Source organism: Dreissena polymorpha, chromosome 12 (genome assembly GCF_020536995.1).
Source record: "Dreissena polymorpha isolate Duluth1 chromosome 12, UMN_Dpol_1.0, whole genome shotgun sequence".
In the NCBI taxonomy this organism is placed as follows: domain Eukaryota; kingdom Metazoa; phylum Mollusca; class Bivalvia; order Myida; family Dreissenidae; genus Dreissena; species Dreissena polymorpha.
Window position 1 is genome coordinate 10,157,548 of NC_068366.1, and position 27,970 is coordinate 10,185,517.

At 31.4% G+C, this 27,970-nt stretch overlaps 2 protein-coding genes and 1 long non-coding RNA gene across 10 annotated transcripts in view; 1 reads left to right on the forward strand and 2 right to left on the reverse strand.

The window, feature by feature from the left end:
- Positions 1-323: 323 nt before the first annotated feature.
- Positions 324-27,970, reverse strand: part of LOC127852310 (baculoviral IAP repeat-containing protein 7-B-like) — a 31,478-nt gene continuing 3,831 nt past the window's right edge. Inside the window, exons 1-6 of one of the 2 annotated variants that reach the window (XM_052386246.1) lie at positions 6,656-6,804; positions 5,535-5,752; positions 2,344-2,487; positions 1,245-1,390; positions 803-848; positions 324-593 (exon numbers count right to left, since the gene is read on the reverse strand). In XM_052386246.1, the coding sequence (XP_052242206.1) occupies positions 427-593; positions 803-848; positions 1,245-1,390; positions 2,344-2,487; positions 5,535-5,752; positions 6,656-6,765 (831 nt within the window). In that variant the 5' untranslated portion in view covers positions 6,766-6,804 and the 3' untranslated portion in view covers positions 324-426. Of the gene's footprint in view, positions 594-802; positions 849-1,244; positions 1,391-2,343; positions 2,488-5,534; positions 5,753-6,655; positions 6,805-27,970 lie in introns of those variants that run through there. The other variant, XM_052386247.1, reaches the window with a different exon arrangement.
- LOC127852315 (uncharacterized) lies at positions 11,397-22,933 on the reverse strand. Its single transcript, XR_008036193.1, has 4 exons — positions 22,505-22,933; positions 21,608-21,823; positions 14,005-14,148; positions 11,397-13,349 (listed from the first exon to the last, which is right to left on the reverse strand). It is a non-coding gene; the product is annotated as an uncharacterized LOC127852315 (long non-coding RNA).
- On the forward strand, positions 22,115-27,274 carry LOC127852311 (mitochondrial E3 ubiquitin protein ligase 1-like). Of its 7 annotated transcripts, none has more exons than XR_008036189.1 (3): positions 22,115-22,138; positions 25,813-25,918; positions 26,356-26,909. XR_008036189.1 is itself a non-coding variant. In XM_052386248.1 (3 exons), the coding sequence occupies exons 1-3, from the start codon at positions 22,894-22,896 to the stop codon at positions 26,603-26,605; spliced, it is 420 nt and encodes a 139-aa protein (XP_052242208.1). In that variant the 5' UTR covers positions 22,854-22,893; the 3' UTR covers positions 26,606-26,909. The 7 variants fall into 7 exon arrangements, 2 of the variants coding, with proteins under 2 accessions (XP_052242208.1, XP_052242209.1); XM_052386248.1 differs by lacking the exon at positions 22,115-22,138 and adding an exon at positions 22,854-22,957; XM_052386249.1 differs by lacking the exon at positions 22,115-22,138 and adding an exon at positions 22,854-22,957 and having other exon boundaries at positions 26,364-26,909.

A 27,970-nucleotide genomic window follows, 5' to 3' on the forward strand; every position in this document is an offset into this window, starting at 1 on the left:
ATGGAAATAAGGGTTTAATTGCAAACCCTTTATTGTGCAATCCTTAACGTATAATGTTGATTGATATGGCTTTGTTTATACATGCAGGTTGTTTTTTATTACTTATTGTGTGTATATAACATGCTGCCATGTAAATCTATGCATTTTATGTTGAAATAAATCTATCTATCTCTCTATTTCATGCAGCTTTAGATAATTCAAATTCGATATATTTGGGTTTGTGTACGTTCACTCTCGGACATAAGCTGGAATGGAATGCATTTATTTTAATCGAATTATGTTCATATCGACGAAATCACAGAAACAAATTTCAAACAAAGCAATAAAAGAAATAAATTTAATAATCCCTGTAATTGAACAACCAATATGACGTGTTAAAACAACGCAGTAAAGGTACCATGTAGCCTAAATAAAATTTGTGTTCATTCAATAGAAACACACTTCCATGCTAGCTCTGATAAGTTCGTGGCACTCTGGACATCTAACAAGCGACTCTAAGCATTCTACGCAAGAGCCCAAGTGATGGCATGGTTCGATCACCACATTGGAACGACGAATGCGACAGACTGCACACCTTGGCTTAGAATTAGCAGCTGAAAGGGGAATGATCATATAAAATATCGCCAACTGCGAACTGAGATAACACTGGGATAAAGCAACAGACTATCAAAGGTAAAACATACCAATACATAATTTAATTAGTTTTAAATACAGAATATTCAATAAAAAATATCATTGTTTACTTTTTCGTGAATATATATACGATATATATATATATGTATATGATTAACACAATGCTTACTTTGTGTAAATTCTATGTGTGCATTGGATATTGACCTGGTAACCGCCTGAAAAGCAAATGTGTTATTTTCGTGAACTAGAAATAATATCCTCTACGGTAAACGAACTTATACCTTAAGTTAATATCACTCAGGACGAAACACCGTTTAAAACAATAGTATGAAGAGTAAAATATCCTCTTAAAGGACATATGATTATTTATGTGTACACACAAGCACTCAAAATAAATATTAAAAATGTCATATATGGAATGTTATCTCTCTTTGATGAAATCATTGAAGTTATTTAACTTTACCCATCTTTCCATACGGTATTGACATTCAAAATGCAATTGTACAACATATTGCATAAAAGCAGCACTTTTTCAAGGAACTGCAGTTTCCGATATCATTCGTCGTAAAGCGCGTATTACTAATATATTTATAAACAGATAGATGGCCTACTATATGATTGGAATTTCTTGTCGAATTTAGTTGCACAAATGTGCAATTTGGAAACCATCGGTAATGTTCTGACCAAGGATCGTCCACTGACTCCCAGCTCCTGAGAACACCTCCGCAATAGAAGCACTCGACACAGTCGGCTATTCCTGAATTAATACAATGTTCATATAAATTAATATGTATCCGTTTTGTTTACTTATAAACAAAATAAATAAATTCTATATATTTGCATTTGCAGACAGCATTCCATCGTCAATGATTTCTGAATTTCGCACGTCTCATAAACAAATAATCATTAATGAGGGGAGCTCGATGATTTACATATTATTGCAGTAATATTCACAATACTTGATTATGTTTCTTTCCGATGCTGTTCGAATAATAATACGGTATTTCTACCAAATACAAAAATAATCATATTGATAACGGTTTGTGTAAAAGCCCTCTCTAGTTTATATGCATGTTATAATGTTTACACAAACTGTAAAACGTGCGCATGTTTTACAGACTGCGTCACGATTCTAGCCCTTCATACTTAATCACTCTGTAATAAATTATGTGCCAATAACTGACAATTGCGATGCTTGAGACAGAGGTACGGGGAGAAGGGCCGTTATAAAGGCGAAATCTACACATTACAGGTGACCGGGCTGAGAATCGAACACGTTTTTATCGGATGCTAAACTAACTAGGTTTGTTTGTTAGTTTATGTTTAATCGAATATCACTTATGTATGCTTGTACACAAAATATGTATCCCTTTATAACACAGAAAATCCTTCTTTAGCAAAATTGTATTCATTGGTGTCCAGAGTTTTTTTCGAGATATGACTCTGAACCTATTCTTCGCTTTTTCTTAAGTACTATCTTCCTTCCTGGCTCTTAACAACATATACTGTATGTGTAAAATACCCGACTGAATAATAGTTATCTAGATCTATGTTTCCTTGACGCTGATGTTTTATATTTTATTCTGAGTATGACAATTGTTACTTACGCTTAACGTATAGACAAGTATTGTATACATGTTGGTCGTTTAGTTACTGTGTGTGCAATATGTTGTGAATAAATGGTTACATGATTATTAACTAGTGTATTACCAGTATAATACAACCCAGCTTCCGCCATATCTTCTGCACGCGCTCGAATGTTTGGTGGACTGTTTGTGAATGAGGTCATTCTGTTGTGGAGAATCGCCTGATGAGCATTCAGAGGTCTCCTTGTATGAATACCTAAATGGCTTGCTGAAAAAAGTTTTACAGAACTATGTCAGTTATTAGTATTAAATCGTAATCTATAAATCGTTACATATTTACGTACAATATTATTATTTAAATTTCATTTGTCTTTAAGAATAAAACTTTGGTAAAATACGTCATATGAAAACTTTCATATGTTATGAAAATTAAATACTTGGGTTGCATGCATAACAATAGCTTTTATCTTGTGTGAAGTTACCCACTATGAAATGCTCACGAGTATGACACAGTTATGCTTTTAAATTGTAGCAAAATGCCGTAAAATTACAGTATACTAGTATATATCGTAATATATCAACAAACGAAAAGTGGTGATACGACATAACGGTGTGAAACTAATTCAACCAAACATGCAGACACTACTCAAAGCAATTCAAATAACAAAAACAGTTATTAATTAAAACCTAATCACTATATAAACTGTTCCTGAACCCTCGACTCTTCAATCGCTGAGTTTAGTTGAACAAATATTTTGCTATTATAAGTGAATACCTTTATGCTGCTCCTTTTGTGTGCAAGACCTTTTAAAAGTTTAAAAAACAATACATGATAAGAGTTAAATTGTCTAATACTATTAAAAAAGAATAGTAGTATAAAGTACATTATCATACAAACTGCAATATGTAATAAATTTATGTTAACTATATAAAATTGTCAGTTTTGAGAAAATTACAATGTTAATGTTTTCATGTTTATATTTGCACAAACTCAAACAGAAATGTTAAAAGTAAATTGTATCATTAATTTTCGATAAGGGTGTTCTTTAATAGCTTAAATAAAGCAATATAATGCTAATACGTATGACATGTGTTGTTTATTGACCGACAAGTAACTATCACTTATTAATTATAATACGATTCATTCAATATTTGATCAATTAAAACGAGCACTATATGTTATGTAAGTGTCAATGTTCATGTTAGGGAGTTTTTATTAAGTTCTTTTGAAGGAGTTTTATAACGATATTTGTTTCGCGGTCTATATGAAGACAAGCGGGCATCATGGTACTACATTGATTAAATATGTATCCACAAGGTTTCATATACGCTTCAAGTATTTGAAAATTATATATGTATCAAATGTGGCTTGGAACGAAATTTAGGACCCATTAGGCCCCTATGTCGTTCCGAGTGAAACGACGTTAAGAATTGACTACCGCTTCGCGCCCGCTACCGCTTCGCGCACGTTGTAAACAACAAAAGTGCTTTCGCATTAACCCTTAATTTTTAGCCTTATATGTGTTGAGTATTTGTACTATTTTTTTCATTTAATAAAACACAAGGTTATCTTATGCAAAGGTAAACAGAATCAAATAGAATGTTCATTCAAAAATGTACTATGAGGACGGTCAACCCTCTTGATGAAGAAGTCATGATAGGAAAGAGATACCGAAATAACAAGCATAGTTCATTCTTGTTTTCAACAATGTGGTGCCTGACATACATTCATATATGATTCAGTTATTAATAAGTATTCCACTTGTTGTTATTATTATAATTAAAATGATTCACTGTACGTATCTGGAAGGTTCAGAGTTAGTTATGTACGAACCAAGACTCTGTTTTGCATCTTGATAATATAATTTGATAAATAATGTTTTGTAATTTGCACAAATATAAAATTGAGTAAGAAAAATAACCACGTTGGCAAAGATAACATGTCAGATTGATTTCGATTTTAATAAATTTTGGACAAGTCTGTTTTCTCCAGTGAGTTTTGTGATGTAGCATGGATGTATTAGTAGAAGGCTGCTTATCAGTAAGAAGTCATTTAAATTTTTATTACTGCAAATCACAAATGTATTTTGGAAATCCTGCAACACGAGGAACCCATATATTGTGTCCATGTAATTTACATTGTTAAGAGATATAAAAAAAATATTGAAGGCTTCACATATAATTTATATCAAAGAATAAAATAAAATTGATTGATATTTGTGAATTTATAGTGTATAATAGCGTGTGTGTATCCTGTGTTGTGTTTAATCAGTCTGACTACATTTTGTTACTGCACACTAAGTCGAATCAATGAAATTCTATGTACACTCTGTACTGTTTTACGTATTGTGCATAGTTTTCATTTTGCTATTTTGACTTTAAACAATGTCCCTAGTCCGGTGTGAGATGACACTTATTGATTCGAAATAGTTTGTGTTCATCAATTTTGCCTTTAACAGTTAACTCTTTTAAACTGGTGAATAGTAAAATCATAACGTCTCAATAACTCTAGAGAAGATTTCTAAAAATGTCAGTTTTGGACAGATGGTTTCATAAAGGTCCATTTGTTCATCTGTTTTTTTAACTGACATTCATTAAGTTCCGTGAACTCTCCAATACCCTTTAATCACTTGGGTTGTACTAATCGGCATTCAAATAGATTAAATATGAGAAAATCAACAAGATTTCCATGATTTCATAGCAATTAGTGTCTCTCTAAATCATATCCCATTATTTATTCACTTATATCTTAATATTGTTGAACTACTGAAAATGAAAACAAATATCAATAAATGTACAGTTCTCATAGAATACCTTTGAACTTAGGTCATTTTTATATGATTTGCTTGTTCGATAAAATAAAATGTTTCTGAAAAGCTTTTTAATGATTGTTCCATTATATATTTTGCCTCAAAAGATAATGTTTTACAATTTACAAAAACATATGCTCTTAGCGTAACAGTCATTTTTATACATCATTACATGTACTGCACATCATCATTCTTTTTTATGGCGGAACGTTTGTTTAATGAGAAGATTTTAAGACAGTGAGCTATTGTAAATACAATGAAACACAAGAAAACTAATCGTATTTTAAACTGTTTTGATCTATTAAATAGCACGTTAAAATAAATATGAAGTTTGATCGATTAATTTCGTGGTGTGTCGGGTATTTAAAGTTGTAATGATATAAGTCATTGTAATAACGATGCGAATCAATAGAAGAAGAGGGGGAAAGAAGAAGAACCAGAAAAAAAATGAATGAGACGTTATTAAGAATATCACAAACGACTATTTAAACCGTTATTAAAGTACCTGTCTCTTCAGAAACGGCGGTTGCGTTCATAAGATATGAAACACCAAGATGGGGAAGATTTGGTGTACCATTACGTCCACGGTTCCTCTGAGGAGCTCTTTCACAGCCGAAAGGGATGTTTCCCCTAGTTTCTCGAGTCTCGGGTGAACAACCAGGATGGTGAAGGCCTGAGATATCGTAAAACAATCCATCGGTGTTCCAATTGCCGTGCGTAATTCTACAAAAGAAACACATTACTTTTGAATCTTCTCTCGTAAAGTAAAATCCCTGTTGCGCTAAACGTAACACGCTCACACACGGATCCGTCGGAAAATTATCAAATGTTGACAGCCTGTTCGTTTCCAAATTCATTTTAAGTTCGCGATAGTTTAAATGTTGTTTATAAACAACAAATATGGCCGACAATTTCTATGTTCGGAACGGTTCTCTTTTTGTTACTAATTATTTGACTGGTTCCGAATTTAACCCATATGGCGATAACCGCTGCAACGAGTTCGTTACATATATACAGCAGAGTTGTCTTCGTTGATTTTACTCTTAGATCAATGATTTTGGTTACATGAATAAGAACAAATTGAACGCACATATATGCTTTGATGACAACATGATAAATTAGTAAATATGTGGGCAATTTAACAAAACAGGTTGATAAATTGTTGCATGACCTTTGACGCAGATCTATAAAGTATTAGCATCGTATTTTATATCTTTCGTTGATGTAAGTACATCATAGAAATAAAATCTGTATTATTCGTATAGTTAATTCAAGCGAATCACAAATGGACACTGTTGTCAAAGAATAAAACAACATGACCAACAAAAGCTTGTGATGGCGTCTTACATAACATTAACGTCACATCTTTGATACATGCTTCACATTAAATTCGAGAAATATTGCATTTTCAATGTTCTTAAATGTAAGGTTTTTTTTTTCAGAAAATAAAATTCACATAGGCTGTTTTTCTTTCTTTCTATCTGTCTTTACAAGTTAAATAATTCTCTTCAAATGAAAATAATGACGTATAAAACACGTTTAATTATACAGACGTATTTATCACATTAAAATCGCCAATGTCGGTCAAGTGTATTGCATAACATAGTAAAAAACAAAATTGTGTACTTGTAATATTCATTTTTATGAAAAATGTAAATATTTTGTGATCTTCCATTCCATAGCATTGTGTTATTTCTAAAATATATTTTGTCATTGATATAAGAAATAAATATCATCTGACAAATATCAAATATGTCGTACAAAGGTCACCGTATTCCACCAGTATTCTTCTTAATGACATTAGGTTTCTTACCAATGTAATAATGTAAACCCTTTTTATAGAACATCTGCTATTCCGTAACACATATTAACGAGTAAAGTAACATTTTTTCAAAAAAAAGGTAAAAATAGAACAATTTCCATGAATCCATCTTGTTCGCGCTTCCGCGTAATCAAGTTCAGCGTAGATAGACTAACGACAAAACACGAAACTGGTTGAAATTAAATCCGAAGCGTTACGTTAAAACATATTCGATTGGTCGATGAGTTTTGTTAAAATATATTCGATTGGTCGTTGTATATACGAGTTGAAACGACACAGACGATAACGAAAGGGCGCTTAAGTCTTTGTCATTATGTACAACACTTCAATAAGCGAGTTTATGAAATGAGTGTATTCGGCCCTGTACAGACATGATAACATTTGTATATTTAAGATAGTCAGCACACATCTTAACTTGTCGCATGTACAACCTGTCCAAACTTGTCACTAATATTTCAGATTATGTTACACGTTTTTGAAATTAAAGTTTAGTTAAAGCATTGAAAGAAAGGCAAATAAAACATTTAAACTCGAAGTTTAAAACTTAATCAAACAAACGCAAAATGAGAACACGATTTATGTTTAAAACGGGTGGAGCTGCTATAAATCTTTGTCAAATTTGGTAATAAATCTGCCCTAAATATAAATTTGCAATAAATTAACAAATAACACAATGAAAACTTAATATCATAGTTTGTGTGTTTGGCATTTAATTACTTGTGTTATGTTTTATTTGTTAATTGCTTATATGATATTATGATAAACTATATGAAAACGTCGGTGTCTTGAATTAAATTAATTTTATAAATTCATGGTCAGTTTTATTGGTTTAGAGATTTCCACAGCAAAGTTAGTTAGTTAAGCGAAAAGATGTGGAAAATAAATGTTTCTATGTCAGCATCATTAGTCCCTTCACATTACCAATTTATTTAACAAACAATTGAACCCCATAACATGTACAAATACACCTTTTGCAATGGTTTTGCAGCGATAGAACAACCTGTTTCAAAATAAAGTATGTTTGCACGAATGTTTCTTGATTATTTTGAACCCCTTATTTCCACTTATCCAGTAAACGGAAATACGACAAAGGCTTGATAAACAATCTATGAAGATATTGAGTTGAACAGTACGATTCATTAAATGAAAAGATACGACATCAAGTTCAAGCATAGTATATTGACAATAGTGTAAAATTGTAGCTCTAAATATATGTCGTATCCGTGTAGTCAGAAAACCCTTGGATACAGTATGCAGACATTTAAACTTATTATGGTGATAATCAGCAATGTCACCAAGTAACATTTGTTCTCAATTTGGCATGCACATTCACTTATTCAATCTAACTGTTCACAAGTATAAACTAGGCACCTGGACAACTGATTGAACAGGTAACAGTAATGTCGGTTTAAAGGCGAAAAAGATCTATTCACAACTGCGTAAATGCCCTTTGTGTGGTGTACCTTCGTCTGGTTTCAACTCTTAATGTATAACCTCTCGCCTTCGGTATCTGAAACAAGGCGGTAACATGAAACGACTTTAACTCAGTATACGGGTAGTTGTGAAATTATCAGAAATACACATGCGTATCATGGGTGTCCCATGGTGGTTATTTTTAACACCTCGGGCATTGTCGATCAATCCATAAATGCAATGCTGTTTTAACATATCTCAAATGAAAATACACAAGAAGACTTTGGGTTATCGATACGCTGGGATTATTCGCTATGAATCGTATGCGAACTTGTCCAATGGACAAATAATTTAAATATATTTTGAAATATTTACAACGCGGTACAATCTCGAGCTAAAACAGTGTCATCTTTTTGATAAAAACATTTTACGAGACTGAATAGTCGTAATAAGTTAAATACTATTTTGAAAAAAGCACAACAAATTACAATCTTACCATGACAAGAAACGGACGCGTTTGTTTTTTTAATCCATGAATGTATACCAAATAAAGGACAGAGGCATGTAGAAGCAATGTATTAATATTATAAAAATAAGCTCTTCTATTTTAAACTAATTAAGTGATGAATCACATAATAATAAACAAAAGCATATGATCGTTCTCCTATTTAAGAATATAGGTCGTTATAATCATAATGTTTAACAATAAGTTTACTTAAGATGGGCGATGTTCCATACGTGCGAGTGAAATATAAAGACACGTTGTATTTTCTATGATACCAAGCTTATTTTTCAGTAGATAAAAACTCAAGGGACGCATGATTTCACAATTTAATATTGATAAAGACAGCAGTACATGGATATCAAAATAGTACGCACATATGCGAATATATTAATATGTCGTTTGAACATATTGTATTTCTGTTTAGGAAATAACAACGTCCCCATTGCGTGTTACTTTGAATTGCGATCCATTGAGGTTAACAATTATTTCATTTGAATATCGTTTGTGAATATTCGTTTGCTAATTGTGGAGTTCAGCATGCCTTTCAACCGTTTGAAAGTTTTGTATTGACTGTTCAAATGCGGAGATCCCCGCTCAAAACACTATTTTACGTTTAGTGTCACGTTGTATGTATTGCGTTGTATAATACACGCTATCTATCATATGCCTGATATAAAAGACCAGTGGACAATTATCCAACTACTCCTGATAATGTTTTTAAAATTTCAGTACATGTAAATCCTATATAATGTCAGGAACACAATTGATTAAAATGCCCAAAAGGATTCCTATTGATTTGTAATGACTCAAATTGATACTCCATGCTCACAGCTTTTAATTTATATTTAATATTCAAAAAAGAATTATTGAAAATATATCCCCATAATCGTGATCTTAATTTAAGAAACGCAAACTTAATAGAAGCTTAACTTTCTATGTAGATAAATAACATTGAGTAATTTCGATTAGATAGGACAATATTCATGCTATTTAGACACAGGTGTAATCATGTTAATCGTGTTTACATGGATTTCATGGTGTGTCGGAATCAACGTTCATAATACATGCAAACCGACGTGCCCTTGATCATAAAAATACAATGTTTTTTTTTCAAGATGGAAATAAATAAATATTCAATCTCTCAGGTTACCATGTATACGCAAAAAATAATTGCACGGCACATCTCATGTGAAATGCATCACTTACGTAACTTGAAGAAGAATATTATCCAATATTCCATTCAAGCAATGTGTTTCCTTCACATGATAGTAGGGTTACAATAAAAGGTCCGCAACCGCATACTAAATCATCTATGGATAACATTTAGGGCAAGTGGCGTCAAAGAACAATCGAGAACCGTATTTTAAAAAGTTAACAACACAATTCGATTATTACTTTTAAAAAACCGCAAATAAACGAAACGCAATTTTAGTTTCTATTACACGTGTATGCCCACATGTTTAATGATTACTTCGAAATCTTCTGACAATATATGTTCTGCGTGTGTTAACTGTTGTTCTTTAGCATCAAATGTGTTTAGACACTGACTGACTGTCCTAAATGTTCACGAGCGGTCATATTCATCATTCGGACATTCATTCTCTGGCGACCATGTGATTATTTCAATATAAACATTTGAACATTTGAGGGTTTAAACCAGTTAAACTATTTTATATAAGTTATTTTTGTTGGAAACATTTACGAAATTTCATACGAAGCATGTACGATATTCTTATATAAATGCATAATATGTATTAATGTTAAAAATAAAACAAATACTGTTAAAATATAGTGTTTATACTTTGATACAAAGCGATAATTTAGCTTATTTATGTTGTTTGTTTTGCTGCATTTCATCGTATCACATACATTACATTAATCGTATTTGAGAGAAACACTCGTGAGGTTTAATTGTTATTATATTGACGCATTTTCTTTTCGAATTAAATTATAAAGTTTCTATATTGATATATTTTTAATATAAGCCGTTTCATGATATATTTTTGTTTATTATTCATGAGTTTCATGCATCAACAATACTTTGTCTATCATAAGAGGGTAAGAACTGTATTCAGATAAATTATATGGGAGAAATGTATCATCTTTTAGACAAATTCATTATTCGTTCCATAGGAACCACGTATGCTGTTTCAACGCATATGCACAGCCATGTGTATGGCTAATTAGACGTCAGTCGATGCTGACACGTTTATTCGTGTTTGACGATTCACGAAGGAACTTCGTGCTGACATTGTGCTGTATGAATGGATCTGGCTATGTTAGGATTTTTAATGGCGTACATGTACATTGGTTTGCGAATCTTGTGTTCAAGGGTTATCTTCTAGTTTAATACAATTAAACAACGTCGGTGTTTATATGAATTATATGGATTACTACTTCTTCTTAAGACGCTTAACTATTATCTTGAGTTTGCACTATATGATGCTACGGTCTTAAATCCTGTTCTAAAGAAGGGATTTAGAGTCTAAAAAGATATATTTCTGTTGATCTGGTGTATCTGTACTATGGCAAATATAAAAGGTGGTGTGTTGCCTTTTCATAAATAATATAACATAGTCTTATTACTTTGTTTCTGCACGAGATAGAGTAACAACAAAAAAAGTAACTAATTCACAACAATGTTTTACTCAAATCATCAATGAAAAACAAAGCTGAACAATATAAATATGTCAACAAAACATCTGAGCCGTTCCACAGTAAAGCCCCTATCAGTGACGAGGTAGGATAAATACATCTTTCAAGTCATGTATTCGAATGGAGCACCTATGTGTGTCCTCATTAAATTTTAAAGCAAACAACTCTATTTTATGTACGATTAAAGGCAACAACAAATTTGCAATAATAATGAACGCCTTGAAGTAACTGATACAGGCTCTGTTGTGGAACTCCTCGTATATAGTAATATTTAATAAAAACTTAAACAAAATTCTGATGATGAGTTTCCCTTTCTTGGTGTGTGAGTGGTTGGTTACATTAGTAGTCAACACAATTATCATTAAAATGTGTACTTTAAACTATACAACCGAACAATATACTCTTATAAATAATATGATTAACAGAAAAATAAATAAATGTACAAAGTAATCGTTAACATTTTTATACTAAAAAGTGTGCTTTTACATTCATTTTTTAAACATGGCAGTGTTGTATGGACTAAACTTTATCAGTGAAACTGTCACATGAAAACATAAAAATTTTGCTACGTTTCATTTTGCTTACTTGCTTTAAATATGTGTATTGACTGGAATTGACCAGATATATCCGGCCACAAATATCATGCATGGATTTGGATCTAGGTGGCTAAAAATGCTGTAAGTTACAAATGTATATACTATTTACATGTTGTCATAATAATGCATTATTCATATTATCCAGCTTTATTCATATTTTGTGTTTATGTTGGTTTGTATTGTGCTGTTTTGTACTGTTTGGGCAATCGTTCACTTGCCTTAAATAAAGGACCAACTAATTGTTTTTAATGAAAATTCAATACTGCTCCAGCAGCTGGAGTTTCACTTCTTTATATTATTTATACAAATGCAAAATTGTGAAACAAATTTTTTTATAAATAGTAGGAGACATAAATCAGAAGATGAAAAGAAACTTCTATCTAGCTCCCATGTCATTACAGTGTATTTTCTTGTTAAAAAAATGTTAACCAGTAAAACGAGAACTGATGATATTGGCACGTGGGCCTGTAAAAACTAAGCATTTCAAGAAGAATTGTTAAAAAAATATAATGCGTGTTTTTCCTTTTGTTTCTTGACACCTTTATATCCTACTTCCTTCATAAGTTTATTGATGAAAGTAATGTTTTTACTCATAAAATAAAGGTCAGTTGAGGGATTCAAACATTAGGTCATCTTCTGATTAGTTCCTATTTCATTGTACAAAGTCAACTCGTTTGTAAGGCGAATACCCGTATCTTCATCAATAGGCATATTGCATGCAATATATTAACATATGAACGAAACTAGTGTTAATGTTTCTTGCTCTTCATAAACGTATGTTATATATATATAAAGTATTTTACTTTCATTTTTTTATATATCATGGTCACTTTTCAACAGGATTATATGATTGCATTGTTCCAAAACATAATTTTGAGAAGCGAATAATCATAACTGCATTACTATGTCTATTTTGTAAAAGATAACCACATATATTTTGTACATATAAAACACAAAAGTATCCATGAGTGTTGAATTAATAAATATTCGATGTTTAATTTCACACACAAACATATTTCGTTCCCTGTTCTTCAAACACATAAGATATTCCTTGTTCAACAATACGCTATAACGCCCGAGTAGGCATTTTTCGTTACAATATACAGAAACTTATACAACACTTTGTTTTGGTCGCCATAATATTACCAATTCTTCAAATACTGTTTCTCTATCTTCACAAACATATGCGGATAGGTGTTCTTCACGAGTTCAACTGCACAAATGTACAGCTAGGACTCCATCGCACATGTTCGGCCCAAGCTACATCATGGGGCTGCCAACTGCGGAGAACAACCCCGCAAAAGAAACAGCGGACGCAATCTGCATAGCCTGTTAAATTTGTATAAGAATAAGACTAAATACAATGCATTAAAATATGTGATCAACAAAACAATCAGAAGCACGTGATATTCAAGTTAATTTGTAGTAGCATGAAACTTCATTTCTAAATCAACATTCGCATCAGTTCTTTATAAATTATAGAATCATGGAACAAATCTTTATCACCCGCTCACACTTGTTGATCATGAGATTATGAAACGGGTACGATATATTTGACAAACATCGAAATTTAATGCATGTATGTGCAAGCGTTTGACCGAAACATATTCATTCTAAGCCCTTAAATGTGTTTTATCGATGCTCTAACTCAGAATAATTAAAAAACTAAATCAGATACTTAATGAAGTCTTAAATATGGAAATATATTACTATCACACAAACGATAGCTCAGCAATATAGCTGTGCTTAGCTTAAAAAACTCGTGATTTATAAAGTAGTATATAATACACATTTATAAAAAGTATACTGTATATTCAATAAGCAGTGAATTATTTGTATTTTATTTGTATTTGATGCTCAAAGTGTTGCTTGCAAATCAATTGTGACCTACATCATTTCAGCATGGTATCAATACTGCATATTTCAATCATATCTTTATCAATGAAGCGCCTTCGTCAAAAACATTTTAAAACTTGCCCATTACCGATATAGAAGAAACCAGCAGTCGCCAACTCTACTGCGCGGTTCCGTATGATCTAGGGACTTCTTCGGAAGGATTTCACACGGATCTGCAGAATCGCCTGTTCCCCATGTAACGGTCTCGTTGTATGGATTCCTAATCTGCGTCCTTTAATAGTAAAACAAAAATATCAATTTCGTGTTTTATGCTCCTTATTTGTTTGTACATATTGTATCTTATGCAAACAGAGAAAATATTAAATGAAAAGATACAATCTGATCATTATGAGTTATTTATTAATTATTTGTGAATGACAAACGTATCCATGCAAAAGAAACAGTATACATGTGTATGTTTGAAACATAACTTTGTCTACGTACGTTAATTGCTCTATCGAATTTTTAAATTATTGTACCATGACTTTTGTATTTCTTTTTTGTATTTGCTTAAGGTATTTTTATGGTGCTCCTGGTGCATATTTTACCAATGAGTAATTCAATTGGAATAAAATCTACTTATTTTTTTTTTATTTGAACAAACAATATAGGAGCGTTATTTTCATTTACTCTTGTATGCTAGTGATTAATACAGGGCTAAATGGTTCGACGCCTCATGCAATCGGTTTAATCCCAACGTGATTTTCCTGGACCGTTTTAAGAGATTACCCCAGTTGCAGTTATTTTTATTTGATACACTTTGGTGTATGTTTCGTCCTGTATAGTATTGTCAATACTCAATAGGTGCCTGCCTAGAATAAACGATTGACGTGGTTTAATAATAATTTCTCTCCTGAAATGTTTTATGTATTTCATTATTCCTATATATATATATAATGTGACATACGCTTTTTGATTTTTGTAATTATCTTTGACCCTATACATGTCATTGTATAAAAAGAACATACATAATCAATAATTTCATGATGTTGAAATAATTTTTTAATAAACTATTTTTTATCATCAGATTTATATTCACTCATTCATTCACGCATTCATGTATTCATTCACACTCAATCACACTATTTCTTTTGTGTTTTATTTCTAAAACCATTTAGTCAAATTGTTCAGCAAATTACTAAGAAAGTGGTGGTTTTTGTTGCTTATTGCAAGAGTATTGAAAAAGTGAAAATTTAGAAGGAAAAAATACAGAAAACATGTTTTAACCTATTTACCTATTTTGGTCAATAACATACTCCTTCGAAGTTATAGATAAAATTGAAAAGAACAAATATAAGGTGTCACAAGTTAGCACATATGATTGTATGCACTATATACAACGCTTCCTCAGACTTAAATAAAATCCAAACTTATTTCTTCGATTGAAAAACATTTGCAAGAGAGAAGTGTTCTTTTCTTGCTTGAAACACTTAAACAGCTTTTTTAGTCAGATATTAGATAAATACAACATTAGGACTTTTCTTGACTTTTGTGCAGCACTTACTTTTCTTCTGGATAACTTGTTTTTGAATTTAATGGTAAAATATTTAAACAAAATAACGGGGTTTCTATTCGTACCTAGTGTGCGCCACATATAGCTGATCTTTTTTTTATATTGTTATGAAAGCGATTTTATGTTAGAATTATAAAACGACCAGATCTGATTCAACGTTTTTACCTAATTAGTAGGTTTATTGATGGCGTACTTAATTTAGATAACCCATACTTCAAACAATATATTCACAAATCTACCCGAACGAACTAGTCTTAGATAGATCATGTCAATCAAATACAGATGCTGCGTATTAAGACTTACATCTTACTATTAATAATAATATTATTATTAAGACAAGATTATACCAAAAACGGGACGACTTTAACTTTCAAATTGTGAATTTTCTGTTCGTATATGGTAACGTCCCTAAAGGTCCATCCATGGCATTTACATTTCGCAGTTGGTACATTACGCCAGAGCATGTTCATGTTTTAAAGATTTTAATGATCGTAATCATACATTGACGAAGAAATTGCTAAAACAAGGTTTTTTGTATCATAACCTACGAGTTAAATTCGCTAAATTTCACTCAAAGTATGGTGATTTAATTTCAAAACATAATGTTTCTTCAAAACGGCATTTAACTAATGGAATTTCCCACCCATCATTTTATGGAGCTGTTTTGAAGCGTGTTCGCAAATTAAAATATCTATAAAAAAATGTGTATAGTAAACTTTTCAATTTAATTAACTCATTTTATCAAAAGGATATGATGTTGACGTACTTAAAAACACATTCCTGTTAGTTTTCGATTCACTATATCTTTCTTTTCTTAAAATTTGGAATTGTCAACGGAATGACCATTTTATATGTTTTATTCTAAAATATTCAATAAACACAGCTGGTTTTATTGATAATTCGATTCTAGATTACTGCCCCTTCAATATTTATTTTTTATTTTACAGTAATGCCCCTTTTATTATATTCGATTTGTTTGAGATCATCGTGTCATCGCTTCTAAATTTCGTCATCCGCTGTTTTGGGCTACATGCTTAGGTCATCGGGTTTATATCGTGAAACTTTATTTATATTTTTCTCTGACGGGCGTTTCTTGGTTTGATTTAATTTTTTTAGCAGTCACATAAACAAACAAACTATGTAATATGGATCTTTTACACCAATTATTGCTGCTGCTTCCTGTATTTAGTTTAAACCTATTTATTTTAGCTCGATTGCATCGAAAGCCTAATGCTTATATAAACGCTCTCGAGTCCGTTTCCTGGGCCTAGAACCAGTACTTGGTGTCTTTGGAAGAGATCTAAAGAACGCTCCCACGGTGGGGATCGAACCCGTGACCTCCCGATCGCAAGGCGGACACCATATCCATTACACCACGGCGACTTCCTGTATTTGCGCGATGATGATCTGAAATATTAACTTTATGATGCTATATTCTTAAATCTTTTTCAAAAAAGGAGGGATATAGTTGACACTTGTTCGTAATTTTATTTTATCGTTCCTCAAAAAGTTGTTACTCTGTTGCTCTGGTCCCCTTCCATGGAGTAATTAAATGGTAATTAAATTGAATGCGTTTTAATTCCCTTTTATTATTGTTTAATTCGAGTTGCAATGCTATGAGGTTAAATTTTATTTACATTTATATGTATCATGAACATTGCTGGGCCACGTGTGAGTTTGAGCGCTCTTAAACCGGTTTAAACCCACAATGCTTTGCATTGACCGTTTCAAGGCGGTGACCCTAGATTTATTCTTAAATGTGTGTATTTTGTTTCGTATTGTGCTGTGTCGTACTGATTTGGCAATTGGTCACTTGCCTTATATAAAGGACCAACTTATTGTATATAATGAGAATTCAATACTGCTCCAGCACCTGGAGTTTCACTTATTTATATTAAAATCAGGGTCGTTGCCCTTGAACGATTATTTGAAAGCATATGAGATAACACTGGTTGTCAGGCATTCCGAACGAACAGTTGAAACAAGAATAAATCACAATTCTTATTTAGTTTACAAGATAAATTGGTATGTACATGTATTCATAATTTTCTCATGCAATAGTATGCGTTTGGTGCATTATATGTTGATAGTAAAACAATCAGTTATTACTATTTAATTTATGTTCTTAGTTAAGTTTGGTACAATTCACATTAATAGTACAAACTATGTTAAAAATCTTTGTATTTAATATGTGAACAAAAAACTTTTTCTACGAACGTGAATTGTGAATTTGCTCCATTGCATGTTTAAATTAATGTGTCATGGCTTGCGTATTTACTTTTTGTGTTTACTATTTTAATTGTGCCTAACAAAGTTTTTTCCTGTTACATCTAGTGCTTATTGTACCAATGAGTAATTGAATTGGCATATAATCGACTTACGATTCTTTTTTCTCTTTTATTTGATCATTAATCATTCTTGATGGTTTGAACATTAATCATCTGGGGTTAATTTTTTATTTACACTTGTTTTGTAGTGATTAATAGAGGGATCAATGGTTCGACGCCTCATTCAATTGGTTTAATCCCACTGTGATTTCCCTGGACCGTTTTAGCAAATAACTCCAGTTTCAACCATTTTTTATTTTGTATGTTTATGTGTATGTTTCGTCATGTATACTATTGTCAATTGGTAACCTGTATTAGATTAAATGCTTACGTGGTTTAATAGCAATTTCCTTCTTGAAAATGTTAATGGATTTGTATTATTCCTATATATTATGTGACATATGCTATTACATTTTTCAGTAATCATTGACCCTATACATGTCATTGTAAAGTAAAGACATACATAATAAATAGTTTCATTATGTTTAAAGAACTTTTAAATAAAAAATGTTTATTTTTTCTAATAGCCTAAATGTAACATGGCTACAGTAAGCATTTCTTTCAAATTTAAACTATTTTTGTTGAGTGTACACTTGGCAGAAATGAAACAACATGTGGCTATTTTTTGTAGAGCATACACTTTGCAGAAAATAAAGAACAAGTTTGAAATGTTTTGTCATTAGAATTGCATTCACTCATTCAGTCATGCATTCATCCATTCATTCACACTAAACCTCAGCATTTCTGTTGTGATTTATTTTCAAAACCTTTAAGTAAAATTGTTAAGCAAATTAAAAGGAACGTGATGCTTTTAGTTGTTTATTGGAAAATTAAGCAAGTGAAAATGTATGCAAATCAAACTTAAAAAGACAAAATATTTTTAAATCTGGGTCAACAATTATTGGAAAGCATAGGAGGTAAAACTGATTGACGGGCATCCCGAACAAATAGTTGAAACCAAAATACACCACAATACTTATTAATTTAACAAGACAAAATGGCATGTATTCATAATAAATATCATGCAATAATATGCGTTTGATACAATATATGTTGGTAGTAAAACAATAAGTGTATTACCATTTAATTTATGTTCTTAGTAAAGTTTGGTACAAATAACACAAAAAGTACAAATTATTTTGAACAAGTTAAGTTTATTATGTGTACAACATTACTTTTTCTACATACGTGAAATGTGCTCGTATGGTTTGCTCTATCGTATGTTTAAATCAGTGTTTCACGGCTTTCGTGTTTACTTTTTGCATTAACTTACTTTAATTGTGCCTTAGATAGGTGGTTTTTTTTATCTCCTAGTGTATCTTTTACATATGAGTAATTTAACTGAAATAAAATCGACTTAATTTTTTTGTGAAAACAACTATTGTTTTTTATTGCAACAACAATTATATGAGGTTTATTTCATCAACAAAGGTATGTTAGTGATTAATACAGGGCTAAATGGTTTGACGTCTCGTTCAATCGGTTTAATCCCAACGTGATTTTTTTTTCCTGGACTATTTTAGGGGATTATACCAGTTTCAATCAGTTGTGAATTTTTTGTTTTATGTTTCGTCTTTAACATGTTTAGTACTGTCAATTGATCACCTGCTTTGAATTAAAGAAAAGCGTGGCTTAATAGCAATTTCTCTCCTGAATGTTTTCTGGATTTTCATTATCCCTATATATTCTGCGACGTATGTTATTACTTTTTTTTTTCAATAATCCTTGACGATATACATGTCATGTAAAATTAGCACATAAATAAACAATAATTTCATGATGTTGAAATAATTTTTTTTATAAAAAAATGTTTAACTTTTCTCATAGCCTAAATGTGACATTGATACAGTGAGCATTTCTTTCAAATTAAAGATATTTTTTTCATCGTACAATTGGCAGAAAAGAAACGTTTGAATATTTTTGTAGAGCATACACTTCGCAGACCATAGAGAACAGGTTTGAATGTTTTGTCATTAAAATGAATTAAATGTTTTGTCATCAGAATTATATTCACTCATTCAATCATGCATTAATTCATTCATTCATTAATTCATTCACACTTAATCACACTATTTCTGTTGTGTTTCATTTGTTAAACCATTTTGTCAAATTGTTCAGCATATTATTAAGAAAGTAGTGCTTTTTGTTGTTTATTGGAAAACTAGACAAGTGAAACTTTATGCAAAACAACATTTAACAGAAAACACGTTTTAAAATCTAGGTCTTTGCATTTGAACGATTATTAAAAAGCATAGGAGGTAACACTGGTTGAAAGGCAAATACAAAATACCTCACAATTCTTAATTAGTTTACAAGACAAAATGGCAATGATTGTATCATGCAATAATATACGTTTGGTTGATTTTATGTTGGTAATACAACAATCGGTGTATTGCTATTTAAAAAATGTTCTCAGTAAAGTTTGGTACAATGCACAAAATAGTACATAATATTTTGAAAACAGTTGTTTTAATATGTGTAAATAATAAAATCGACTTAAATTCTCTTCTTCGTTTGAACAACAATGATATGAAGTTAATTTTTTTACATTTGTATGCTAGTTATTTGTGCAGGGCCAAATTGTTCGACGCGTCATTCAATCGATTGCATCCAAAAGTGTTTTGAATGGACTGTTTAAAGGGATTAACCCAGTTCCAATCATTTGTGTTGTGAATGTTTTGCTGTATGTTTCGTCGGGTATGGTAATGGCAAATGGTCATCTACTTTAAAGGGATCTTTTCACGGTTTGGTAAATTGACAAAATTGAAAAAAAGTTGTTTCAGATTCGCAAATTTCCGTTTTAGTTATGATATTTGTGAGGAAACAGTATTACTGAACATTTACCATAGTCCAATATAGCCATTATATGTTTCTTTTGACGATTTGAAAACCTAAAAATTATAAAGCGTTGCAACGCGGAACGATTGAATAATTTGGAGAGTTCTGTTGTTGTCGTTTAAATTTACGAAACTACGAAGATTGCTTATATAAGGTATAAAATACTTAAACTGTGTATACACGGCGGATTAGCCGAGAGGGCTAATGGGTTTTTACTTCAGATAAACCCAGGACTCCGGTGGTCACTTGTTCGAGCCCTGGTACCGGCTACTTTTTTTCCTTTTTTAAATTTTATTCTTGATTTTTTACTGGAGCTTTAAGATCCATTGTTTATATTTATCAATATAAAGCATTTAATGACAAACTTCAAAATATGCCAAAATCTGTGAAAAGGCCCCTTTACATTAAAAACTAGCGTGGTGCATAACAAATTCTCTCATGAAAATGTTTATGGATAATAATTATTCCTTTATATTTTGTGACGTGTGCTTTATTTTTGTGTGTAATGATCATTGACCATATCCATGTCATTGTCTAATAAGAACATACATAATCAATAATGTCATGATGTTGAAAGAATTAAAAAGATGTTTATTTTTGTATCCTAAATGTGTCATGGATACTGTAAGCATTTCTTTCAAATTGCAGATCGTTTTGTAGAGATTACGCTGTGAAAAAAAGAAACAAATTTGAAATGTTTTTGTCTTTATATTGATATTTAATCAGTCATTCATTCATTTACACTAAACCAAATTATTAATGTTGTGTTGCATAAACGTTTAAAACCCTTCAAATTTTCAAGCAAGAACATATTGCAACATATGCGTCCCTTACCAAAATCGATGAATACTAATTAAATCTAGTATGAGTAGATACATGAAAAAGTAGGAACTGACTGTGCATGTTTTATAATCACTGACGCCTTTAACTTGTTTTATACTTATATTACAAATGTGTGATATGCAGCATAAACGTTTATTTTATCCATTCGAGTCAATGAACAAAATGACTACCTTCATTGTGAAAAACGTTCCTGTCATGATCTGTAACCGCAGGTCGTGGGAGATTTGGTTCATCATCATTCTTTTGGCGCAGACTTATATCCATAAGTAATCCTTTCGGAAGAAATGCAATCCCTGATCTCAAGAGATGTAATTGAACAACCAGGAATGTGTTTGACTCCTAGCATCAAACAACAAAACATCGACAGTCCAGTGGTGTGATTGAATCTAAGACAAACAAAAACAAAGTTGGATTATCTTACCGAATATCTGCGTTCCGATAATGAAAATAAATATGCTAACTTACAAGTGTTTAAAAATAATAAACGATCTTAGTAGCAAAGGTTCCAGCTAGCCATGTTTATTCTTAATGTCCTTTATTTTTTCAATTTATCCTAATGTTTACCAATTCATTCAGTTTTCATAATCTCGAGAAGCCATGTTAAGTACGTCATTACACTTCCTGTCAAATCAATCGGCAATACTCGTACTTTATCGGAATAAGTATATTGAAACAGTACAATGGCGTTCTCAAATATTGAGGTCATTATGTTATTTTTGCTTAAATATTTTGGTTTAAATAAACACATATTGTTCAGTACATATACCCATTGGTTGGGTATTGATTGTTGTAGTATTATATTCTAAAACATATCAATCAAATCCAAAAACATGTATTACACACTAAATAATACCACAATAACCTATGAATTTATAATCTTCATTTATAGCGCAAAGCAAGTACATATTAAAAATAAATATACTGGATTAAAAATAATTATTTAATTTGTTTTCGTTTGTTTACCATGTGTTTAATCCAGCAGTAAATATTTTTCATGTTAATGTTCATGTATAACAAAATGATTTCTACCGTTTTGGAAAACAGATTCCATCAAAATCAAAAGTTACCTCTGTCTTGAATGGCCCATTTTCTACAAGTGTTTACTAATTGGTATTCTTCTTGGACGTTGTCAAATGTCTTTCGGAGGTTACCAAAACTGTTAATGTCAGTATTATTTTGTTCCTTCTCGATGTTATCATGTATCCTTCTTCCTCCATCTCGAACGGAAACGCAAACACTTGACTCGAATCATAATAGTGTATCAGTCATTAAACCACTCTTATAGTGTGTATATTAATTTTCCTGAATACACTTTTGTGACGATAAACGTTGTGTTACAAACGCTCGAGTAAATACAAATCTAATCATGGTTCAAAGTGTTACCCAATACGAAAAGCTTCATAAAATATGCGTCACGTGACATTATGCTTAACGATTTCATGGTATTGTTTGCAGTATGACGAAGTGTTCATGTTTGAACAATGTAGTGAATATCTTCAGTGTGGTTCGGCAAGGCTCAGGTTACAAATAATATTACTACCACGTAACGTTTATTTAAACCGAACGAGTGCACACACAGTTAACAGCGAATATTAGTTGAAGCTTATACATGTACTTGATAAAGAATAGTTTGTTTTTTTAAGTGGTTTTCGTTTGTCTTATTTGTCTTATTCCAAACCTATGACAGTGGCGCGTGGAATGTTAATCAATATTAGAAATAATACTAATATTTTTTGTGCTTTTCTAATTTGTAAGGTCAAATAGTAACAGTTCAACTAGAAACACAGATAACCTGCAGTTGCATTTCATGGGCAATTCTTATCATCATAACGACGTTTTTTTTAATATGTAAATATATCAGCAAGAACCATTGTCCAACAAAAAAGCACAGGACAAAATTACACGACAAACACGAACACAAATATATCATACAGATTTCAAACGGTCTATGCATAGAGTATTTTGAGGTTCAAACTGGTTTGAGGTCCCCCAAACCTTTCACTGATTTATAAACAAAATATTAAATTGAAACTGAAAAAAAACTTGTAGCATCATAGTTCAAAATTAACCTAACTAATGAAGGTTTTAGCAAATTTAGTAAGATTCTTATAGTCATTGTAATATTGAATAAATTTTACAGGTTTAACCATTCTCGTCTCCTCAAAACAAAATTCATATACATGTAGAAATCTTAAAGTTTTGTAATACATCGTATAAGAATCATGCACATTTTGATATGGCATTACTCAATTTGCGCTACGTCGTTTATAAATACGTACAATACGACACAAAGGCCGGTGAGTTATTAATTACGATGCCGATCAAATATACCCGCCGCATATTTTGTAATGTTTGATCTTTAGTTTAACTTATGCAGGTATTATAAAGATATTTCCTTCGCCAATTGTACCATCATTATCTTGATTATTTGAAATGTAAATCAATCAACAGGATATCTCGTGAACGGTTAATAGATAAACCTCAAAGTAAACCAAATATGGTGCTACAAGAATATTATTTCAAAAAGTGAAAGTGATTTCGGTTATTAAGCATTTTAAAGTATAAAGATGTTTAGACTACGTAATATTCCATTATATATCTAGTTTAGCCATACACTTGTATTTTGCTGTGTAACGAGCTGTAGTGGCTTTGTTATTTATGATATTTATTTTCCTAGTTCCTGTTATTTTGAACGTTAACACAATTTGACTTTATGTACTTTGATTATATATAAAATTAAAAAGACCTACGGAATTCGGTATGTTCTTGTGTTGAAGGTAAGAAGTTCATTTCTTTTGTAACATGCCATTCATACACGCAGTACAGAACCATGCAATAATGTATCATCGTGATCTTTTTTAATTCAAAATTCAACATGCAAAATGGGTTCCCGTTTCTAGAGGCGCGTGTATTCATTTACTTAACGAAACTACCCAGTCGCATTGTATAAAATGAGAATAATTTGGTGTCTGACTAACAAGGTTCGTATGTTGCAATGCGGACTAAAATCAATATGAAATCCTTTATCTATGTTCGTCTGCACTGTCGTCTCGTGATGTATTTACCCACTCCTTGTGTATTATTGTTGTTATCTTAAACAAGCCGGTGGCATAATGCCTGCCTTTAACACAGTATACATGTAGTTATGACGTGATACCAAATGAAAATTTGCGGCGTTGGTATCCCAAGGAGATAATTAAACATGCATCGGGCAGTGGTGCGCAATCAATACATGCAACAATGCATAACATGGCAAACTACATACTTTTATGAAAATGAGACTCTGAATAAACATTTTCCGGGAAAACATTTCAAAACATTTTTACTCGTAATGATTACAACGTGCATTTATCCTGGGCTGAACATAAATATTTATTGATAAAGACGTTTCAAACGATTTAATAATTGTTAGCTTAGGACGAGTAACACAATAATGTTTAATCATATATGACAAATGAAGATCTGATTAAACTGGCATGTATACAAATCACTTCAACTTCTTTAAATGACAATAATACAACAATGATCGAGTAACATAGGCCAAGCACACTAAAAATAGATACACGCAATTATGTCGGAATAAAGGTTGAATCATCACAAAGGTACGAGCATGTTTTCTCTAAAAACTTTTTTAACTAGTAATTGTTATGTTCCATAATCACAAATAAGACAACTTAGTAATACCAACACACTTTATTGACTTTGATGACACGTTTGAAAATGTATATTGAGCCACGAGTATAACATGTTAAGGTTCTCCTTTAGAGTTCACTCGTGATTTCGTAACTATTAAATATATACGCAGTACTTTGGTAACAACTATGACACTTTCGTATTATCATCTCATTAGTCATCTGAGCCACGAGTAAAAATGTGTATAAACATACGCTCGAATGAAATGATAATACGAGCTTTTACTTAAAGTGAAACAAATCCTTTTAATGTTATGCTATTTGTCAATGATTGTGTGTACTATTTGTAGCTGTCGATATCGAAACACAGGCTGCTCAATTCCTCTTCATACAGGTCGTTTGTCTGATATGTTTAACATAGGACATAGTTTCCGGATCCACGTTGATTTTACTTAATTCTTATTTTAAAAAACGTCGTCTCAGCCGCCGTATAATACGAAGGGTAAATTAAAGATAAAACACGCTTTGATAATAGAACAAGTCAAGTTGTCATCTCACTACTAAAATGACAGTAGCTGACCATTCCAGTAGTGTACAGAGATTGCCATATACTTTGTTGTTATATTTATTATAATAGCATCGATTAAACTTTCTTAGATCCTTTACATAGTATGATGTAAAGAAGCTAAAAAAAGTAAAAACAATCATACTATCAGGTTAATAATATTTAACATTTGTTCCAGGACATGTCTGGGAATTATTCACATCAAGTGTACTGCAACGTGTCTTTGAACACAGACAATTAAAGTATGGTAGCGGATGGAAAGAAATCAACAACCACCTTTTCAGGTATAAAATGATAAATTGGTTAAATATTATTTTATATGCTGTTTTTCTTAGACGGTAAACTTTTTATTCAATATCTAAACAGTAACTAAATACCAACTCCAATATGTCTCTTTGTGTTCTTGTCAAATAAATTTAATTAAATGGTAGAAGGGCGAATTTGCCTCTACAACAAAACCGTAAATAACTTGTGTATATTGTATTGCAAATGGCTGTTAGAGACCAACACAATTGTAAAAGAAAAGCGGTAATATATTATGGGGGTTACGGACATTACAAAAATAAAAGCAATTTAGATTTAGCCCCATCAAAACGTGTATGCAGATATTTTATAGATTTATACAAATTCTATCGAAATCGGATTGATATGATGTAATATGTTTGTAATTAAATTTTATCCAGGACATCCTTAACATCAAACAAATTTTATTTTCTACAAGCGATTTAGGGCCCCAGGAAACCTTCCCGCCTTATCATCCTCACTGGTGTGCCTCACGTGCAAGCAGAGACCGAGCATCATGTTACTGCTACCTTGCAGCCACCTGGCGGTTTGTGACCAGTGTGCACGGACCACCGAGACATGTCCGCGATGTACCCGGCCAGTCATGTGCATCATTCGAACGTTTATACTTTGACAGGTGTTTTATTGCTCCTGATAAGGAAACCATTAATGTATATGCATTGCCCTGAAATGAATATATCTAGAACAATATGCCTTTTATTAACTGCGTACACAACTCGTATTTCTCTTAGCCTCGAGTGCCTAAAGGTCCTAACACCAAAAGTTAAATTCCCAATAATTAATCCCACCCATTTATTCCTGATAAAAAAATGTATAACATTAAAACATTAACTTAATATATCAGTTCAATATTGTGTATTTTATTATTATTAATACAAGTAATGTATACTTAGACAGCAAGCACATACCAGGGTGGATGATATTGCTTATAATGTATATACAATATATTAAATGACATCCAATGCGCATATAGTTGAGTGTTTATCTATTTCTGTATATTGAGACACTCGAACTTATGCTAACATTCTGATATGCATATATTCTTTTCGAATATTGTCTTGTTCCTTCTAAGCGAACTATATTTAACGGGGTACATTATGTCATCAATATCTTGTACACTGTTTGCCATATATGATTCATGTTAATTAATATAATGTACAAACATAAATATCAGCATATATACTAAACACGTATAAGTGTAAACCTAACCTTAAGTATAAATGACCTAATTCAGTATAATCACCCTATGTATCATTGAACAAGTCGGCGTTTATGTTTACCGTATCATATATGTAATATGAGAAGATTTACTGCATTGATATGAACAAAGAGTAGGAGGTTTATGTTCTGTTTTATATTCGACATCCTTTTGGTCGTTCATTTTCAGATAAGAGTTTGAAATTTCTTTAGTTATATTTTATGTGTAAAATATGTCGTAACGAATATACAGTTTTGAAAGAGAATGTAGAAATAAATGTGAGAAAAATGCATAACAAAAGTACATTCAGCATAACAAAACTCTTGAACGCAATAACTTGGTTCTTTAATCTGCAAATGCAATTATTATGAAGGCAAACTAAATAGCAAATGTATAGAATACATGTACTCTTTAAAAAATACAAGTTTTAAACGAAAACATGCAATTGACTCAACGGTCAACCTAATATTAGATAATGTCTTAAAGGACTTTCTGCAATGTCCTGTTCAAGCCGAATCCTGTGTATTGTGTGATTATAACTTTCCTTACCTTATATTAAGAAATATTGGCTTGTCTAGCGTCTTATAAATATTGCCCACAAGCTATTTCATGGATGAAGTTGATTGTCCAATTCTACATTAAAAATAAACCTTTCTGCTAACATAGCAATTATGCGCATATCAAATTCATTAATATATTATATTTTTGTGGTCAATAATTATGGATATTATCTAGTACCTTGAACGATTTCAACTCTTCGTTAATTTTACATATCTGATATATATCAAGAGATTCTTAATGATGCCTAATCTGTATCTTTTCCGAAATTTATCTT

Bases quoted from the DNA above. Each gene is read 5' to 3' on its own strand.
- LOC127852311 (XM_052386248.1), top strand. From the start codon at position 22,894: ATGACGAAGTGTTCATGTTTGAACAATGTAGTGAATATCTTCAGTGTG. The intron at 22,958-25,812 runs GTTACAAATAAT...CATTTGTTCCAG, and splicing joins TGTGGTTCGGCAAGGCTCAG to GACATGTCTGGGAATTATTC. The intron at 25,919-26,355 runs GTATAAAATGAT...ATTTTCTACAAG, and splicing joins ATCAACAACCACCTTTTCAG to CGATTTAGGGCCCCAGGAAA.